The sequence below is a fragment of the Chaetura pelagica genome, unplaced genomic scaffold, assembly GCF_000747805.2.
Source record: "Chaetura pelagica isolate M959 unplaced genomic scaffold, ChaPel_1.0 scaffold94, whole genome shotgun sequence".
In the NCBI taxonomy this organism is placed as follows: Eukaryota; Metazoa; Chordata; class Aves; order Apodiformes; family Apodidae; genus Chaetura; species Chaetura pelagica.
Genome location: NW_009952881.1, coordinates 785475 through 799644, shown reverse-complemented (window position 1 = coordinate 799644; position 14170 = coordinate 785475). Strand labels below are relative to the sequence as shown.

The following is a 14170-nucleotide window of genomic DNA, read 5'->3' as shown; positions in this document are numbered from 1 at the left end:
CTCTCAGATTTCACACTTGTTAGGAAAGAGGACACAGCTGTGACTTTGCACTGTCAGGGAATTTCAAACAGTGAGGGCAATCTCAGCCTCCTGCTGTAGTCTCCTTTCATCTCCAGTGATACAAAGCTAAATAAGAAATGACTGGTGTCCTGCATGAGTCCCCAGAGTTTGGACAACCTCTTAAGACAGCTACATTGGAGGTCACAAAGGTGTCCTAATGAAGAAAGAAGCCCTAGCTCTCTTCCCTCCCCTATCAGTCAGGTAGAGTGCATATGAAAAGTGTTAGGAGGTTTTTACACAAATCTGTTGATACTTAAAGTAAAACTGTGAAAAAGCAGTTCTACTGGTTGGTATTTCAGTTTTTGAACACTCAGAATAACATGTTCATAAGAGAGTAAAAATCCAACAAGTCTGGCATAGACATTTAGTAAGTAACTTATTCTCACACTTAACAGTGATTTTTATGGGTTGTTGTTGGTTTGTTTATGTAAGTCTTACTCTGCAACAGGTGGTGGAGGCTGAGCTCAGCCCAAGAGATACGTGTGCTTCTGTGATTACTTTTTTCCCCATCTACATGCCTGATGGAGGGAAACATTTGGGTGATTTACAAAACTAAATCTTCTGTGAGTTCTCCCTTCCTTTCTTGTTTCCACATGTATGTTGCATGCAGTACCAATACAGCTCAACCCATTCTGAATAATGAAGTACAAGCTGTGGACCCCAAAATATTGGTTGTGACCACTGTATCAGCAAAGCGCTCGGCCCATGTGCTACAACCAAGGGACCCATGCAAGGCAGAAAGTTGGGAAAAAATTATATACAATATTTATAACAACAGACAAACAGTCACCATGCTATTTCTAAACTTACAATTGGAAAATGAGCATTGGACATATTCTCTAAAGTTGGAGAGATGGTAGCAAACATTAATTTTACAGTTCTTACCTTACTAATGCTTTGACGGTGGATCTAACCACACTGGAGAGAAGGAACAATGGAGACACAAGAATATGAAACAGGGAGATGGAGGCAAATGCCACAGATGGGGAGAAGTCAGCTCTTCTTGTCAGATGAGCGTGGACCACAAATGTCTACAAAGAGACAGACATCATCATCATCAGCGTTTTGTCACCAAGAAGAAAACATGTAAAGACTTCATATTTCATAAGCATTTCATTTACTGAATCTTAGTTTATACTCTCAGCAGTCTGGGGGAGTGCTGTGTACTCTGGGCTGCTTCTGGTCACAGACGACAAGAGGGCATTTTCCATTCTCTCCCAGAGGAATTGCAAACGTGCAGCAGGTTTGTATCCTGTCCTCCTCCTTCCTCATTTCCACACCACTTATACTTGAAAACGCAGTTGTAATTAACGCTACTTAGAAAAGTCCATACTTACTATAAGTACAGCTGCAATTGGTATTGCTGCATTCATAAAGACTGTGAAGGAAAACACGTAGGAACATTTAGAAACAAATTCCATTCAGACATGCTAAATGTTAAAACACTACTAAGCACTGATTTACAATGGTACTTTTGTGCTTAAGATAGGAAAAATGTGCAACTATCTAAAGACATCCATACGTTGTTTTAAAATGTCTACAGTTTGCATCTCTTCAGGACACCAGAACAGGCAGAACCCAGCAGTACACCCTAGAAAACGTGACCAACCTAGTGGTTTTGAGCTGTGATCAGCTCACAGGCAGTTCAGACATGGGATGCTGCAGGTCTCTGTATCACGACAGACAGAAAAGCCAAGCTGGAGCAAGGCCTGGCAGGAGACTTGAAGCCGTGGCAGGAAGAGGAAAGGAGATGCAGCAGAGTCTGCAGAGGCACCAGCACTGCCCTGCTCACTGCCTGTGCTCCTCACTTGGCCCCAGGACCTCCTGGGAGAGCCATGGGCAGGTCTGCCAAGTTTTTACCTACTCTGGGGCATCACTTCTGAGGTACAGGGGCCTTTTGGGGCCCCCGCAGGTTTTGGGATGCAGGTCAAAAGGAAAGGAAAGATTGGCAACCCTGCACTTTATCATTGACTTAGTTTATTCTTATGGAGGGTTTACTCAAGGTAACTAAATGTGGTGGAGCTTTAATTTCAAATGGGCCTTGAATTATTAAAATACAAGCTATGAACCAGTTTCCTCTCTGACCTCAGTGTCTGTCTTGATGCCCTGGATTCCCTCACTGAGGCAACTTACATTCCGTAGCATTCACAGGTTATTAAACAGATGGCTGGGGAAAAGCAAGCAAATACCATTTCTGCTTGAAGATTTTTCTTAGATCAGGAAGGAGTATGTGTTAAGAATGCAATAATAACCTATTTTCACTCTGGGAGCTGGAGTCTGAATCACAGCTATGATCTTATCCCCACATGTCACCTCCATTGCCATGTGAGGATATTATTTAATTATTACCTTTTCATTTTGACCTTTGCTCAACTTTATTTCATGAAGAAAACAGTACAAGGAAAGAATATAGAACCTATAGCTAAAATACAGTTAAAAGATCAGTACATGTGTAACAGGAAAGAAAGGAACTAGCCACTTCTTTTTTGTTTAAACTATGTCTATCCTTTTTTCCTCCCAGGCACAGCCAATGTTCAGACACTAAAAGGACTCCCTAGATACTTCATCTGAGGTAGAGTGTCATAATTTGACCCAGAAATACTAGTTAACTGTTTGGCCATCCTTTTCTGGGCATAAACCCCTTTAAGGTCATACTGTCAGATGTTCCTTCTTCCTACATATAGAAGATCTTTATAGAATCCTGTAACATACTTGTAAACTCTGTACTCAAGCTTAAATAAAATAGCTATGCTATTTCATGTAATTCCTTGATAGAGGGGAGTATTTGAAAATATAATTATGTTTCTGTATATAATTCAAAAATAAAATTTTAGCTCTTGAAGGACCAATATATATTAAAGTGTAGAAATTTACTGATACTCCCCATCCTAGGGAAGAAAAAAATATTGCATTTTTCTCAGAAAAATGTTCTTGTCTGTGTTGTAATACCAAGCAGTTCCAGTTCAGACTCTCACTTCTCCCAACAATTCTATTTTCACTCCAGTTTTCACACTTTGAATAAAATTGAGGTAGTTAAGGCATAGAAATTTTTAAAAAGGGACACTTGCTGTCTGCATCTCTGCACATTGTAATTCTATTAAATCCTTCTGTATGCAATTTACCTTTGAGATTTCTGCAGTACACAAGTTTGCTTTTATGAATTTATCTGATCAGGGAATCTAGCAAAGCTGAGAAACTTCTCTAGAGATGCATCCTGCTCTTCTGCTGTCTACAGTATGAGATCATACCTGTCAAATATGAAGCTGGATGAAATGAATATACTGTAGGGTTGGCAAAGCTTGCTGCAGTTAAGACAGTGGGGGTCACTTAGTAGCTTCCAAGAAACCAACCTGAATTTTGCTATTACATGAGATCACAAGTACATCCAAGAACTTCACTCACCCAAGTGTCCAGAATAATAAAATGCTTTCTAAAACAATTTTATTTTGCAGCCTAAACATTTGGTTTAATTAAATTCAGTCAAAAGTACTTTGTTACTGAAAGAAGACAGGCTGAAAACTGAAAAAAAACCCCAGATTTTCAGTAATTTCTGAATATTTTAGGGTAGTGACTACTGTTATTTTCCTGTGAGGAAGTCTGGAGTTACTGTGCTTCTGACAGATTAGGCAAAAACTCATAGAAATAGGAGAATCACTCCTTTCTTTCTCTGTCTTTCCTGAATATGTGTGTATATTAAATTCTGTAAAACTAAACATAGGATAATCTTACTAATTAATATGAAAAAAAATTACACAGGAGTATTCATTGCTACAGTTAAAGAATTTACTACTGAAACTCAAACTGGATCCAGGCACAGGGGTAAGGCAGATGAGATCCAATTCCCATTCTGTCTTGAAATGGAATTTTCTGGTGGTCTAGCCAACATTGCCCTGAAATGTGCAGGTATATTTTATGTAATCCAATATAAACCTATTTTTTATGAATAGAAGCAGCTCCAACCTCATTCTTTCCTTCATGTTAATAGCTAATTGTCTTTAGGAAAGAATTCTACAGTCTATTCCAAACTGTACATTAAAAAAACAGAGTGTGTATATATATCTTACTCTTTATTCTGCCTTCTTACTCTTTTGATCAGTAATTCAGAAAGTCTGGTCATATCCTGCCTTTTTTTTTTCTTTCTTTCTTAAAAAGTGAAATAATATATTCACTAAAATGTGAGCAAATATGCTTTGTGCTGATTATACCTGTCATTCTAATTATACTTATGGTAAGAAAAAAGGTAAGTTCTCCTATATTTCTGTTCCCTTTTTAGTCTTTTAGTTCCCTTTTAGTCACTGTCTTTTCTGCTGAAGAGGGTGTAAGGAACTTCTAGGCTAAAACTACAGGAAACCTTTAAAAGCCAAATTGATAAGTAACATCAACAAAGTTGTTGCAATGCCAATAAAAAAGCTGCCCTGGTTTACTACAGCTGAGAAACTAATCTACTGTGTCTTACATACACATAAATTTCACACATAATACAAAACAAGAATGCAAATGCAAACACTGAATGTTTCAAGCAAATATTTATATTGGTTTTGGAAAACACGTAGGAACATTTAGAAACAAATTCCATTCAGACATGCTAAATGTTAAAACACTACTAAGCACTGATTTACAATGGTACTTTTGTGCTTAAGATAGGAAAAATGTGCAACTATCTAAAGACATCCATACGTTGTTTTAAAATGTCTACAGTTTGCATCTCTTCAGGACACCAGAACAGGCAGAACCCAGCAGTACACCCTAGAAAACGTGACCAACCTAGTGGTTTTGAGCTGTGATCAGCTCACAGGCAGTTCAGACATGGGATGCTGCAGGTGTCTGTATCACGACAGACAGAAAAGCCAAGCTGGAGCAAGGCCTGGCAGGAGACTTGAAGCCGTGGCAGGAAGAGGAAAGGAGATGCAGCAGAGTCTGCAGAGGCACCAGCACTGCCCTGCTCACTGCCTGTGCTCCTCGCTTGGCCCCAGGACCTCCTGGGAGAGCCATGGGCAGGTCTGCCAAGTTTTGACCTACTCTGGGGCATCACTTCTGAGGTACAGGGGCCTTTTGGGGCCCCCGCAGGTTTTGGGATGCAGGTCAAAAGGAAAGGAAAGATTGGCAACCCTGCACTTTATCATTGACTTAGTTTATTCTTATGGAGGGTTTACTCAAGGTAACTAAATGTGGTGGAGCTTTAATTTCAAATGGGCCTTGAATTATTAAAATACAAGCTATGAACCAGTTTCCTCTCTGACCTCAGTGTCTGTCTTGATGCCCTGGATTCCCTCACTGAGGCAACTTACATTCCGTAGCATTCACAGGTTATTAAACAGATGGCTGGGGAAAAGCAAGCAAATACCATTTCTGCTTGAAGATTTTTCTTAGATCAGGAAGGAGTATGTGTTAAGAATGCAATAATAACCTATTTTCACTCTGGGAGCTGGAGTCTGAATCACAGCTATGATCTTATCCCCACATGTCACCTCCATTGCCATGTGAGGATATTATTTAATTATTACCTTTTCATTTTGACCTTTGCTCAACTTTATTTCATGAAGAAAACAGTACAAAGAAAGAATATAGAACCTATAGCTAAAATACAGTTAAAAGATCAGTACATGTGTAACAGGAAAGAAAGGAACTAGCCACTTCTTTTTTGTTTAAACTATGTCTATCCTTTTTTCCTCCCAGGCACAGCCAATGTTCAGACACTAAAAGGACTCCCTAGATACTTCATCTGAGGTAGAGTGTCATAATTTGACCCAGAAATACTAGTTAACTGTTTGGCCATCCTTTTCTGGGCATAAACCCCTTTAAGGTCATACTGTCAGATGTTCCTTCTTCCTACATATAGAAGATCTTTATAGAATCCTGTAACATACTTGTAAACTCTGTACTCAAGCTTAAATAAAATAGCTATGCTATTTCATGTAATTCCTTGATAGAGGGGAGTATTTGAAAATATAATTATGTTTCTGTATATAATTCAAAAATAAAATTTTAGCTCTTGAAGGACCAATATATATTAAAGTGTAGAAATTTACTGATACTCCCCATCCTAGGGAAGAAAAAAATATTGCATTTTTCTCAGAAAAATGTTCTTGTCTGTGTTGTAATACCAAGCAGTTCCAGTTCAGACTCTCACTTCTCCCAACAATTCTATTTTCAGTCCAGTTTTCACACTTTGAATAAAATTGAGGTAGTTAAGGCATAGAAATTTTTAAAAAGGGACACTTGCTGTCTGCATCTCTGCACATTGTAATTCTATTAAATCCTTCTGTATGCAATTTACCTTTGAGATTTCTGCAGTACACAAGTTTGCTTTTATGAATTTATCTGATCAGGGAATCTAGCAAAGCTGAGAAACTTCTCTAGAGATGCATCCTGCTCTTCTGCTGTCTACAGTATGAGATCATACCTGTCAAATATGAAGCTGGATGAAATGAATATACTGTAGGGTTGGCAAAGCTTGCTGCAGTTAAGACAGTGGGGGTCACTTAGTAGCTTCCAAGAAACCAACCTGAATTTTGCTATTACATGAGATCACAAGTACATCCAAGAACTTCACTCACCCAAGTGTCCAGAATAATAAAATGCTTTCTAAAACAATTTTATTTTGCAGCCTAAACATTTGGTTTAATTAAATTCAGTCAAAAGTACTTTGTTACTGAAAGAAGACAGGCTGAAAACTGAAAAAAAACCCCAGATTTTCAGTAATTTCTGAATATTTTAGGGTAGTGACTACTGTTATTTTCCTGTGAGGAAGTCTGGAGTTACTGTGCTTCTGACAGATTAGGCAAAAACTCATAGAAATAGGAGAATCACTCCTTTCTTTCTCTGTCTTTCCTGAATATGTGTGTATATTAAATTCTGTAAAACTAAACATAGGATAATCTTACTAATTAATATGAAAAAAAATTACACAGGAGTATTCATTGCTACAGTTAAAGAATTTACTACTGAAACTCAAACTGGATCCAGGCACAGGGGCAAGGCAGATGAGATCCAATTCCCATTCTGTCTTGAAATGGAATTTTCTGGTGGTCTAGCCAACATTGCCCTGAAATGTGCAGGTATATTTTATGTAATCCAATATAAACCTATTTTTTATGAATAGAAGCAGCTCCAACCTCATTCTTTCCTTCATGTTAATAGCTAATTGTCTTTAGGAAAGAATTCTACAGTCTATTCCAAACTGTACATTAAAAAAACAGAGTGTGTATATATATCTTACTCTTTAAGGCAGTGTCTGTCTTCCTTGATCAGTAATTCAGAAAGTCTGGTCATATCCTGCCTTTTTTTTTTCTTTCTTTCTTAAAAAGTGAAATAATATATTCACTAAAATGTGAGCAAATATGCTTTGTGCTGATTATACCTGTCATTCTAATTATACCTATGGTGAGAAAAAAGGTAAGTTCTCCTATATTTCTGTTCCCTTTTTAGTCTTTTAGTTCCCTTTTAGTCACTGTCTTTTCTGCTGAAGAGGGTGTAAGGAACTTCTAGGCTAAAACTACAGGAAACCTTTAAAAGCCAAATTGATAAGTAACATCAACAAAGTTGTTGCAATGCCAATAAAAAAGCTGCCCTGGTTTACTACAGCTGAGAAACTAATCTACTGTGTCTTACATACACATAAATTTCACACATAATACAAAACAAGAATGCAAATGCAAACACTGAATGTTTCAAGCAAATATTTATATTGGTTTTAATATGTGTTCTTACTTATGTCACTATTTCTTTACAGAACAGTCAGTACTCTTGGGATGAATATGCCTTACCCTAGCTATTACAAATGATACTGTGAGGATTTAAAATTAAATGAGCCTCCACAGCCCCTTCAGACCTACAGCTGAACCTGTGCCTCTAACTATAAATAGACTTTAATGCCACATGGAGCAGTGCAAACATCAGGAGCCCATCTGTGTTGATCTGGGTGTAGGCTGGAGTTTCCAGTCACACCATCTACTCCAGCTAAATTCTGCTTTATAGAAAAATAGTAACTACTCCCAAAGCATAGAGACCTCAGGAGAGAAATTCTGATCTCAGAAGTCAAGGAAAACCTCAGCTTAACATCAGTTAAATTCAGTGGGATCAGGATCTTACCCTTAGGAATTTCCTATTTTCCCTTTCCGGGATATAGAAATGATTCTTAAGAATCAATTAATTTTATAGGAAAACTAAATTTTCACTCAGAAAGTGCACCATCTGTTGCAGCTTCAATGCAAAGACAATTTGTCATATGTTATAATACATTGTATTGTGCAAAATGCAGGAAGGAAAAAAACCCCACTACTTCAACTAAAGCTTCTTCCTGAATGCTGTGTTATAGCAGTGAATATTGCTGGCTGAAGGTAGCCTGCAAAATACTTGGTCCTTACATTTTTTTCCTCCAGGAAAGTAAATGCTAGGAAAGACTAATCTTGACTTTCTCTTTTAGGCTTATTTCCTGTACAAGCAAAATTCTACTCAATTAAACAGGAAGTCTGCCTAAATGGAAAGCAAGCAGTACGGATCAGAGCCTAAAGCAACAGAAACAATTTCAACAGAGAAAAGGTAAACTCATTAGTAACTAATAATGCAGCAGCACTTCAGCTGAACAGTGGGTTAGAATGACAGAAGAGACTTACTGGATATGGAGGTATAAAGGGCAAAAGACTTGAGGCTAGTCATTTCTTTTTGTCTGGTTTCCTCTACACTGCTGTGAAAGATGTGTTCCCAAGCATAGAGTTTAAGGAGCTTAATGCCTCGAAGCATCTCATTTGTCTTCTTTAGTCTTTCATTGGAGTACTCCTGCAACATGTACATACACATTACTTAGAGAGTATAATTAAAGCATCTGTCCCCTAAACATAAGGATCACACGAACATTTTATGCAGCCCCTTGTTATCAGACAGGTGTACTTTACTAATCCATTCAGATAATTCATTGTTTTTCACAAAGGTCACGTCCCTAGAGCTCAAGTGAAAGGGCTGTTGGTTTGCACTCCTAAACCGTGGAGCCTGTACTGAAAATTTTACTCTGTCAGCTTTTGGATCTCTTGCAAGGCAACAACCTCTCAAGACTTCTACTGCCCAGCACACTGGCTGAATTTCAACAGGCACACTGACAGCGTAGACAGGAGATCAGAACACACACTCTGTCAACACTGTATGGAAACAATGGTGCCAGGCTTCACAGCAGCCAGGCAAGAAGCTGTGATCCTGCAGGGAAGCCTGAACCTGAGCAGGGCCAGCTGGATCAGGCACAGTAATACACTGGTAAGATTATACTCCCAGTAAAGCAGAACTGAAAGTTATGCTGCTTCCAGTTTTCAAGCTAGCTGAAGCATCTTTGTACTGCACTACACTGCACAATGGAGACATTTCTGGCACAAAACGCACTGCTCCCATCTGCAGGAATTCCCAGGTGATGCTGACTGTCTGCTTGGATGCTATGGGGACAACTGCTGCCTGCACTTCTAGAAGGGTGTCGACTGTTGACGTGAAGGCATTACTTTTCACACAGGAAGGTGCACAAATAACTATCATTACCATGGATGATTTGTGGTAGAAGAGATCTCAGCCAGCTGTGTGGCTCCATCACAGGTTACATGGCCTCCTTGGCAGTGCAACAGTGGCTGAAAGTGGTGATAAAGTTCAGAGCAGCTGGCAATTCCAATGAACTAAGGTAACCTGCTCTGCCAAGATGCAGGTGACTCAAATTATAGACAAGCCAAGTGAGGGACCAAGGAGCAGCTTGTGATCAAGCAGACCTCTAAGCTCCCCAGTTGAGGAGAATGCTGTGGGATTTAGGGTTGTCCACAGCTTATTTAAATAAGTCACTCTGATAGATTTCCACAGCTATGATGTATCCAGGGTCCGAGTTGGAAGACAGCATTTCTTTCCCCGTGGACAGCTTGCCCTGCACAATTCATTAACTTGTGCACCCTCTGAATGTACAAAACCATTTCAGTCAATGATTCCTGACCATTTACATCTGCAAGTTAGAAAGATCTCCAGTTTTTTTGCTCTTAGAGAAATAAATACTTGTTGAAAAACATAAACCCCCAAAACTGCATCTTTACTGCTTACACTTAGGTTTTCACATTCTTGAACACTACCAATGTTTGAGAACCAGTTCTTGGTCAATGTCCATGGTTCGCTGTGTAATTACAAACACAGAGCAATGCATAATTGCCAGAGGTGATATTATATAATGTACAAGTTCGAAGACACTTACCAATGTGCTTCTCTGGGCCTGTGAGAGTTTTGTTGCTACAAAGTACTGAACAGGTGCAAGGACTATGATTACAGCTGCTCCAATTAAGGCACTGATTCCAAGAAGGTAGTAGAGCAGAAGAACTCCTACAATTATCTGTTGGAAGAAAGTGAGCACAAGGCTTGGGATAACTTCTCTTTGGGTATCCATCACAGAGACCAATCAAAAGGTACAGCATGTTCAAAAGAACAGCCTCTGCAACTAACCCTACCCCTAAACTTCACATGTTCTGCATGGTTGGTGCAGTGGGGTTTGATCAGTCAGGATATCCTGCCTGGGGACCACATACACCCACCCACAGCTCCCACCCAGCTGTGGATTCTTTGTATTTCCTTTTCATGACTCCCCATTATGAACAGTAGAAGAGATTGTACACATTTGCATATCTTCTATAATGTAACTCACAGCTATTCAAAATAAATTTATTTAAAAATAAATACATTTATAGATAAAAATATTTAATTAAAAAATTAAAATTATTTACAAATACTCCCAAGTAACACATTGAGATACTCCTTATATAGTAGCTATTAAAAATGTTTTTCCCACTGGCTGAATGACACAGCATGCATTTTGACTGATTTTTAATTTTTTTCTTCTTTAGTGATATCTAAGCATTTTTACACCAGGGTACAAATTACATCTGCCAGTTTAATCAGAGCTCATTGGTCTACAAGACAAGACATCCCCAAAGAAGGAACATTTCTTTGCTTACAACAGAAACAACTATGAAATATTAAAAATACAGCTAGTCTTGTAAATGTTAACATGACATTATTACTGACCAGTACATAAAAAAAGGAACACCACAAATCATATCACTAGGAACCTCCACTTCAAATAAACCCTAACATAAATTAGCATCTGTCTTAAGAATGCACAGTACAGACTGGCAATGAATGTTAAAAAAGAAAAAAGAAAAAAAGGGTTAAAGAAATAGCTGAAGAAACAAAGCTTTGCCTTTGAATAAATTAAGAGAGAAAGCCACAGTCTGGATGGAAAGGGATACTGCAGACAACTCAATAAACACCAACAAGACATACAAGTGAACAATGTCAATTACCACTATTCTAACCGACTGATTCCTGAACAACCTGGAGCATTGGCACTCCACATATTTATCAGTATAAGCTGATATAATAATCAGAATACATAGGGATAGAAAATTAATTTCATATATCATTCCTTTAATTAAAAAACCCCTGAAATTTCCTTAAATAGTTATCTACAACTCTTGCTATATTTACACACTCTCATAACCCTCACAGAAACACCATCTTCCATCATTTAGAAGCTCAGCAACCACAGGCCCATCCATCCCCACACATATTAATGAGAATTGGGTGTTTCCACAAAGAAAAACATACTCCTTAGTTTCCACATTTCCACCATGACATTTTCATTAATTTAAGGCACACAGAAAATGCACCTTTTTTTTTTTCCTTAACAATCCTTTGATACCTCTCTGCAGATGAAACACACTAAGCATATATCTTAAGTCACAGTGTTTACTCAGGAAACATGCAGTAATGTGAAAGTGAAGTCCTATTGCCTATATAGCACAGATCAAGTAAGAGAAAAGGCTGAATTTAAAATCTTTTAGTGACAAGTGAGCAATCTGCTTCCATCTGAAGTTAGGAAATTCATGAGTCTATGAAGCCAAAGAAAACATGCAAGGCCTCAGTCAGATAGCCCTGGCAGAGCTCCCCACCAAAACATGAATTGGTCTTCAGATCGATATTCGTCCCCAGCTGCTTCTTTATGTGCCAACAATCTAGGCCCCCAAAATCCAGGAAAACATGGAGGAGTGCAAAGTTAAGAGATGTTAAAAAATACAAAGCCAATGCAGAACACTGACCCCTTGTTCTCCTGCTTTCCCCTGCTACTGGTTGATTGTCAAGGACACTATGGGACCAGCTGGTTCAAGAAACACAGCCTCAGCTCTTCACACATACCAGGGGATAGCTATTCCAGCTACTGGGTCCTGAAGGAGTTGCTAGCTCACAACTCCTTCTCCTGCCCTGTCCTGGCTATTGAAATCATCAGCTGTTGCAATAAAAACTGTATGTTTTCAATAGATTAAAAATGTTCCCATTTTAATCTTCTTTATACTGTGATAAGGGCAAACTTTAAAAATATATTTACCATATAAGGGGAAAAAATTATTCTCAAAGTAAGTATGTGAATGTTTGTGTTTGAAAAGTGTTTAAATCTGTAAGCATCACTGTTATTAATTCTGTATTTATCAGACTGCACACTATACAGCCAAGAATAATCAATACATACACAATATCTGAACTGCTGGAGGGCAGTATCTGGCAGATGGGAAGGCTCTCATTAATATTTCTGAGAAGGTAATGATCATATTTTTAAACGACTGTGTAATGAAACACTTTGCTTCCCTTTCATCAAAATACCAGAGCTCTTACCTGCCAGGGATATAGATCATGAGTAAGAAACTCAACAGCTCTGGTTCTTTTGTCTTGATTATTTATTGAAGATAGCAAATACTTTCAGCCTGAAACTGCTTTGTGGCCAGTTTTGAAAGAGACAAATGTCCTTTCATTACAAATGTAAGTCATCCCTGCCAATGAAGCAGAGATATGAGAATACAGGATTTTTTAATAATCACAATGAAATCACACAAGGGTGTTTATAAAATGGAGGTGGGGGGGGAAACATTTATAGGGCCTCCTTTTGCTCCCAGAGTTTGAGCCAAACATAGTGAAGGCATCTTTCAATTGATGGGCATCCCCAGGCCTCTTTTCATTCATTTCAATGGGCTTCAAACAGTAACTTAAGGCAATGATAAAGCTTCTATTGACTCCAGTCAGAGCGAAGATGAGGCTCAAATTATCTGGACTGTATAGAAATCCTAACTTGTTATGAATGGCTAGGTCTTTTAGGCAAGGATAATTACAAAATCCACAGCAGATGCTGAAATGCTGATTGTTAGGTTAAAAGCTACAACACAATTAAAAATCTGTTTTAAATAACAATGAAGCTTGTTCAACTTTCTATTAGGCATCTCTTGAGCATCCAGTAATTGCTTTCACTGCCTCATAAATCAAGGTATTGAATGAATGTTGTGGAAACATGTTCTGGAGAAACCTTTGTGACCACTGACACACAGGGATTTGTGCCATGCAATGTGTACACCACCCACAGAACAGGAGCATGCTTTGACATTTATAGTTCTGACCTGGTAAGAAGCATCACAAAGCAAATTTTAATGCAAATATAAACATATTTTCAGATGACTATTAGGAAATCTTCACAAGTTCGTGACTTCTAGTACATTGGTGCAAAACGTTGTTACTTAATATGTAAAGAAATTGGCTTAATTCTCAGTTGCACAAGAGGTCTCCCTACGTTGAACTGCCAGAGCAGTCTTACAAAAGGTGTACATTAAATTGGTACCTTTTACATAGCCTGTTTCATTAACAGACTTACAATGGAGACTAAGCCTAAGGGATAACTGGATACTAAATGTTATTGTTAAAGAGGTGGACTCATCTCAATGCCTCATAGCTCTTTTAGAATTTAATTTTATCATTTATAGTCACTGACTTCTTACTACAGGGTATTTCCAGTAAATGGATAAAAACTACCCTAATATCCAAATTATTACTAATAAACTGCTGATCTGTAGCCATGTTTCATATGATATTTCATAGCAGTTTCTTTGCATTATGGTTGTTTTCTCTTTTGCAATTAGATATCAGTATTAGCACACACTCCTTAATCACTGCTTTTTTCCCCACTTTAAAATAACCTGGTTCCCATCTCCCCCACCCCTTACTTTCAGAAAAACCATTCCAATGCTAAAAAATAAGTCAACTTTCTTTCTAAAAAATTCCTGCT

General features: G+C 38.2%; 1 protein-coding gene across 1 annotated transcript in view; it reads right to left on the bottom strand.

Annotated features, from left to right (window-relative positions):
* ABCC8 (ATP-binding cassette, sub-family C (CFTR/MRP), member 8) overlaps window positions 1-14170 on the bottom strand; it is an 82439-nt gene that overhangs the window by 44913 nt on the left and 23356 nt on the right. The window contains exons 9-12 of the mRNA XM_009995408.1: window positions 10268-10402; window positions 8676-8838; window positions 1398-1438; window positions 946-1091 (exon numbers count right to left, since the gene is read on the bottom strand). Of these exons, the coding sequence (XP_009993710.1) occupies window positions 946-1091; window positions 1398-1438; window positions 8676-8838; window positions 10268-10402 (485 nt within the window). The remainder of the gene's footprint in view (window positions 1-945; window positions 1092-1397; window positions 1439-8675; window positions 8839-10267; window positions 10403-14170) is intronic.